Consider the following 7,344-nt stretch of genomic DNA (forward strand, 5'->3'; position numbering starts at 1 on the left):
AGGACTCAAACCCAGGACTTCATGTATGCTAGGCAAACACTCTACCACTAATCCACATTTCCAGCCCTCCATGAGAGTCTCTTTTTTTTTTTTTTGCCAGCCCTGGAGCTTGAATTCAGGGCCTAGGCACTGTCCTTGAGCCTCTCTGTGCTCAATAGTGCTCTACCACTTGAGCCACAGCGCCACTTTTGTTTTTTTCTGTTGATGTGGTATTGAGGATTGAACCCAGGGCTTCATACATGCTAGGCAAGCATTCTACTACTAAGCCACATTCCCAGCCCCCTCTATGAAATTCTTATTTCCAGTAATTACCAAAATGTCGGGAATGGAGCCGTGGCTCATTGTAGAACACTAACCTTGACCAATAAAACCTCAGGGTCAGTACCAGTGCACGCAAGCGTGTGTGTGTGCGTGCACACACACACACACACACAAGAAGATAGTGATAAAGTTAAATTTTGTATGAGCTTTCTATTTATGATCTCTTATTAATAATGCAATGGTCTTGCTATGATCTGAACAGGAACGAGTCCAAAAGACCTTTCCTCATCCAATTGATAAGTGGGCTATTGCTGATGCACAATCTGCCATAGAGAAAAGAAAACGAAGAAATCCTCTTTTACTGCCTGTAGACAAAATCCATCCTTCATTGAAGGTAATATAAGATTAGACATTAGGAAAATTCTTTATAATATGTAATACTTTATATAGTATTGGAGTATTTATATAGTTACTATGTTCTGTTGTGTATATGCACTCTTATGTATGTACTTACACATGTACATATATACACTATATATATATATATAATGTATAAAATAAAAATAAAGTTAGTGTGTAGGTCAGTGGCACAGCATGTATTTAGTATGTATGAGACTTTAGGTTCAAACTCCAGCCTCTTTTCCTAACAAAAGAACAAAAAATGTATTCTGATGAAATAGATTGCCTTTCAAATAATCCGGGCAAATAATCACAAATGATCATTACAAATTGTGGCATCTTGGTGGTATCTCTCAATGACTACTACTTCTGGGGGTCCAGTCGTGGGGCCTGAACTCTGGGGCTGGGCACTGTCCCTCAGCTCTTCAGCTCAAGGCTAGCACTCTATCATTTGAGCCACAGTGCCACTTCCGGCTTTTTTTTTTCTGCTTACATGGTGCTGAGGAATTGAACCCAGGGCCTCATGCATGTAAGGCAAGCGCTCTTCCACTGAGCCATCTTCCCAGCCCTCAATGACTACTACTTCTAACTGGTTCCTATGTAGTAGACTTAGGATTCTCAATCATTTATTGTTGAAAAAATATGTAATGTCAAAATCTACTGTAAGTTCAGAACTGTTTTAAAATTAATCTCTAATACAGATTTTTTTCTGCATATTGAATAAGTAGACTAGATAATATTTCACTGTGGGCTTTTTTGTTTCTCTAAATTATTGTGCTGGTATTGGAACTTGAACTTTGGGCATGGGCACTGTTCTTGAGCTAGCGCTTTACCACTTGAGCCACAGCTCCATTTCTGGCTTTTTGTGATTAATTGGAGTTGAGTCTCTCAGACTTTTCCTGCCTGGGCTGGCTTTGAAACACTTATCTTCAACTTCTAGCCTCCTAGAGAATTAAGATTATAGGTATAAGCCACCAATGCCCAAATATAACGTTTTAATCTATGAAATATACTTGGCTGTACATGGATTTGAAGACCCTTTTGTAGCAATTTCAAGATTCCTTTACCTCTTCTCCAAATGAAACTAGATTAAATAAAGGATAATGCTTTAGTTTTTCTTTTGGTTTTTGTTTTTTTGGTTGGTTATGGGGCTTGAACTCTAGGCCTGAGTGCTGTCCCTGAGCTCTTCGGCTCAAGGCTAGTGCCTTGAGCTACAGTGCCATTTCCCAGCTTTTCTGTTTATGTGGTGCTGAGGAATCAAACCCAGGGCCTTAAGCAAGGCAAGCACTCTACCACTGAGCCACCTTCCCCCCCAAAGGTACTGTTTTTAGAAGCAAGGTTCTTGAAGAAAGGAGATATTAATGTTTAGTGCAAGATTTCTGTGTTAGATCTTGTAAACTTATTAAATAGTTCTTGAAAAAAGAAGCCTGGGGCTGGGATGTAGCTCAGTGGCAAAGCGCTTGCCTAGCAAGTGCAACGTCCTGGGTTCGATCCCCAGTACCAAAAAAGAAAAAAAACCAAACGAAAAAAGAAGCCTGTAATTCTTAGCTCAAAAGCTAAATTTGTATCTTGTGCTTTCTATTAATTGAGACATTTGCTTTATAGAGAGTTATTTATAAACATGACGTTAAAGAGGAATTTATTTTCTTTTAGTTCTGAGGATTAAATCCAGGATCCTTTCAATATATGTATTTTGTCACTGAGATAATTTCTTCCCTCCCAACCACCCTTAAGTAGAATGTTTAAAGTTATTTAACTAGTACTTGACAGTGCTCAAGTGGTAGAGTGCTCACCTTGAGCTGAAGAGCGCAGGGACAGAGCCCAAGCCCAGAGTTCAAGCCCACGACCAAAAAAAAAAAAAAAAAAAAATCAAATTGTTTTTTTTTTTCCCCCACAGGAAGTTCTGGGGTATAAAGTAGACTATCATGTGTCCCTATATATTGTGGCTGTACTAGAGTATATCTCAGCAGACATTTTGAAGTTGGCTGGTAATTATGTTTTTAATATTCGACATTATGAAATATCTCAACAGGACATTAAAGTGTCAATGTGTGCAGATAAGGTAAGTAAGTTTAAAAAGCATTTAAACTTGACTTGAATAATAGCAACTAAAGGTCTTTTCTCCTGTGTTGTTTTTTTTTTGTTGTTGTTGTTCACTTTTTTTGTTTGTTTTGTTTAATTTGCTGGTTTGGGGCTTGAACTCAGGGCCTGAGTGCTATCCCCAAGCCATTTTGCTTTGGGCTAGTGCTATACTATTTGAACCACAGCTGTACTTCTAGCTTTTAGTGGTTAATAGTAGTTGATAGTCTCATAGACTTTCCTGCCCAGTGTAATGTCAAACCATAATTCTCAAGATTCCAGTCTTCTAAATAGCTAGAATTATAAGCATGGGCTATTGGCACTTGGATCCTCTATATTTTATTTATTTATCTTAGACTCACTTTTCTATGGTACCTGGGAATTGAACACAGGGCTCACATATGCTAGGCAATGTTCTGCCAACCACTGCCCACTGAACTATACCTGTAAGCCCCTTTAGTCTTTTTAATATTTTTATTTTGTTTATTTTTGTTGGTCATAGGTCTTGAACTCTGGGTCTGGGTGCTGTCCCTGAACTCTTCAGCTCAAGGCTAGCATTCTACCACTTGAGCCACAGTGCCACTTCCGGTTTTCTGGTAGTTAATTGGAGATAAGAGTCTCACAGATATTCCTGCCTGAGCTGGCTTTGAAATGCAATCCTCAGATTTCAGCCTCCTGAGTAGTAAGGATTATAGGTGTGAACCACCAGCACCCAGCAATATTTGTATTATATCATTTGAACCAAGGTATTCATTAATAAATATAGTAAGACGGAGAAATTTTATTTTACTCTTTTTTAATCAGCATACATTAGTAGTATTAGAGAGTTTCATTATGATAATTTAAACAGAATTTTCTTAAACAGGTAAGATTTACATCAAGAGTCATCTAGGACTGTGTCCTGCAATGTTTATTTTCTCAGTCATTGTCCACAGGACCCTGAAAAGCTGTAGGAACATGCAAGTGTATACTTAAGGCCCACCTTCTTCTCCATCATTCAATTGTGGAATGCAACTGTACCTCATAGGGCAGAGCCCTGTGTTCCCTTATGCCACTTGGGCAGAGCCTGAGGAGAGGACCTCCTGGTCAATCCTTTTTAAATACATAATTGTATTAGTAAGTTTTATTATTCCTGATATTGGAAGACAGAAAAAAAATACTGGCTTTATAAAGTAACCACGATTCCAGATTTTTGCCATACTGTGGTTTGAACTCAGAGCCTTATGCCTGCTGGGCAGGTGCTCAACCATTTGAACCATGACTCTAGTCCTTTTTTACATTTCATCATTTTTTTATAGACGGTTTTGCATTTTTTGTGCATTATGGTCCCAGACTGCCTCCCTATGCCTATCATGTAGATGGGCTCACAGATATGTGCCACATGCCTGGTGTGTTTGAGAGAGAGTCTGCTAACTTTTTGTCCAGGCCAACTACTCTAGTACTTCTCATTGTTTGATAATGTCATAATATGAAGTATAAAGATGACTTTATAAAAGGGAAAGAACTTTGTACATTCATGATTTATATTTCTCAGGTCTTGATGGACATGTTTGATCAGGATGACATAGGTTTGGTTTCTCTCTGTGAAGATGAACCTAGTTCTTCAGGTGAATTAAACTACTATGACCTTGTGAGGACTGAAATTGCAGAAGAAAGACAGTATCTACGAGAGTTAAATATGATCATAAAAGTATTTCGAGAGGCCTTTCTTTCTGACAGAAATTTGTTTAAGCCTTCTGTAAGTATTTTTGAGGATTTGAAGTTCTGTATACCCCTAGATAGCAGTTTAAAAAGCATCTATATGTGTTATTTACTAGTATATAAAAATGATCTTTTATATATTTGTGGATTTCAGTGTGAGTTATACACTATAACAAGTGTATTGCCAATGAAACTGGACACACAATTAAAAGGGGGATTTATACTGGCAGGATAGCTTTTTCTGCATCATAGTATATGAGATTTAATCAGATTAATAAGATTTATTAGGTCAGTTGGAAGTAATGAAAAGAAAAATCTATGTTTTTACCCATCTTTTGGCAAATACTTTAAGCCTGTAAAGTTTTAATAGTGGAATTCTTTTTTTTTTTAGTGGGGCCTGAACTCTGGGCCTGGGAGCTGTCCCTCAGCTCTTCAGCTCAAGGCTAGTGCTCTACCACTTGAGCCACAACACCACTTCCGGCTTTTTTCTTTTTTCTTATGTGGTGCTGAGGAATGGAACCCAGGGCCTCATGCATGCAAGGCAAGCGCTCTACCACTGAGCCACCTTCCCAGCCCCCACCTGAGGTTTTTTAGCTCAGGGCTATCACTCTGCCATTTGAGCCAAAGCTCCACTTACGACTTTTTTTGATGGTTAATTGAAGATAAATGTCTCATAGATTTTCTTGTCAGGGCTGGCAAGAACCACATGACAAGAACCACGATCCTCAAATCTTGGCCTCCTGAGTACAGATGTGAGCTACCAGCTCCCAGCTTTCTTAGATAGTTTTAGAACATTGAGATAAAATATTGAGATGCCAGAATTCTTTATGTAAAGATTTACTTATAATTTATGAAAGAAAGCTATGTAGAGTGTATATTTTTCCAGTATGTTTATGGTCTATAACCCAGGAGATTTCACTGTTCCTTCAAATCTATGAGGTTGGTTGATAATGCATCCATAATACTTACTTTCTATTTTTATGTAGTAATTTGTAGATGCAATGCTCAACCTTAAATGCCTTTACTTTTCTGTTTCTTTTTCAGGACATTGAAAGGATTTTCAGTAACATTTCAGATATACATGAATTGACTGTGAAACTTTTAGGCTTGATTGAAGACACTGTTGAAATGACTGATGAAAGTAGTCCTCATCCCTTAGCTGGCAGCTGTTTTGAAGATTTAGCAGAGGTAAGTTTGTAAAATTACTTTAAATGTCTAATTCCTGTATTAAGAAATTTAGTAAGCTATTCTTTGTGAAAAACTAGAAGAAACTGCTGGCTATTGTTAAAAATACTTAAAATTTAACTAATAGCAAGCCTAAATTACACTGCTTATATTTTTAGTGACATTTTTTTTCTGTTATTTATTTTTGAAATAAGATCTCTGTTGACTGGCCTTAACACCCAAGAGTTCAGCTAGTAACATTTTCATTTAAAGAGACTTCTGCTAAACCCAAGCTAATGCCTAGATTAGGCATACTTTGTTTCACTTCAGGCTTTATATATATCTGGGTGTGCCTTTCCACCCCAGCCATGCTGCTTTTTTTGGTCGTGGGGCTTGAACTCTGGGCCTGGATGCTGTCCCTCAGCTCTTCAGCTCTAGGCTGGCGTTCTACCACTTGAGCCATAGCGCCACTTCTGGCTTTTTTCTGCTTAGGTGGTGCTGAGGAATCAAACCCAGGACCTCAGACATGCAAGGCAAGCACTCTACCACTGAGCCACCTCCCAGCCCTTTGGCTTGTTCTTGAGATAGAATCTTGCTAACTTTTACCAGAGCTGCTTTGAACTGTGATTCTCCTATCTTGCTTCCCAAGTTGTTACGATTATAGGCATGAGCCACCCTACCCAGCTTACAGCTTTTAAATATGAACAATACTGTTATCCATTAGATGGGAGGTCTCCCTCCAACACTACAATAGACACATTTTTTTTACTGTGTCTTTATAATCTAATGATTTTTAGGATTTTAGGATAGAGATTAAGTACAGTTTTATAACTTTAAAACATTTTTCCAAATTTATATCAGATACTTTCCAATGTATTCAAGTTCTGTTTCTTCACTGATTCTGAGTATTATCCCACTCATTTTTGCAAGTTTAATGAGAAAAAAAATTTCCAACTGTATTTAGACAGTCATTATTAGGGGCTGGGAATGTGGTTTAGTGGTAGAGTGCTTGCCTAGCATGCATGAAGCCCTGGGTTCCATTCCTCAGTACCATATAAATAGAAAAAGCCAGAGTGGTTCTGCGGTTCAAGTGGTAGAGTACTAGCCTTGAGCAAAAGAAGTTCAGGGACAGTGCTCAGGTTCTGAGTTCAAGCCCTAGGACTGGCTAAATAAATAAATGCAGTCATTATTATTATTGTTATTATTTTGGTGTTAACTGGGGTTTGAACTCAGAGACTTATGCTTTCTAGGCAGGTAAGTCTTCTACTTTCTTGAGCCATCCAACTGCCCTTTTTAATTATTTTTGAATAAGGTTTTTGTGTTTGTTTTTTTTTTTTTTGTCCAAGGAAGTCTGGGATGACACTGTGCCCAGTGTTTTTCTGTTTTGTTTTGTTTTTATTTTTCTTTCAGTGCTAGGGTTTGAATTTAGAGCCCTCTATCTGCTAGGCAGGTACTCTATCACATAAGCCATGCCTCTAGCCCCCAGCTTTTTATGAATTAATATAGGATCTCATGAACTGTTTTATCAGAGCTAACCTCAAACTGTAGTCTTACCGATTTTAGCCTCCCAAGTGGCTAATATTGCAAGTGATTCACCACACTTGGCATAATTCTTACTTAATTTTGTTTTGAGTTTTCAAATAATAGTATTAACCATCTTTACATACTCATTAGCAGTTTTTTTCCCCTTAAAAAGCAGAGCTGTGTAGCCAGGCACCTGTAATCCTAGTTACTCAGGAG

At 38.0% G+C, this 7,344-nt stretch overlaps 1 protein-coding gene across 1 annotated transcript in view; it reads left to right on the forward strand.

Moving 5' to 3' along the window:
- Sos2 (son of sevenless homolog 2 (Drosophila)) overlaps window positions 1–7,344 on the forward strand; it is an 81,299-nt gene that overhangs the window by 25,033 nt on the left and 48,922 nt on the right. Inside the window, exons 4-7 of the mRNA XM_013012226.1 lie at window positions 524–655; window positions 2,558–2,722; window positions 4,274–4,477; window positions 5,485–5,628. Of these exons, the coding sequence (XP_012867680.1) occupies window positions 524–655; window positions 2,558–2,722; window positions 4,274–4,477; window positions 5,485–5,628 (645 nt within the window). The remainder of the gene's footprint in view (window positions 1–523; window positions 656–2,557; window positions 2,723–4,273; window positions 4,478–5,484; window positions 5,629–7,344) is intronic.

This window comes from Dipodomys ordii, unplaced genomic scaffold, assembly GCF_000151885.1.
Source record: "Dipodomys ordii isolate 6190 unplaced genomic scaffold, Dord_2.0 Scaffold16, whole genome shotgun sequence".
NCBI lineage: Eukaryota > Metazoa > Chordata > Mammalia > Rodentia > Heteromyidae > Dipodomys > Dipodomys ordii.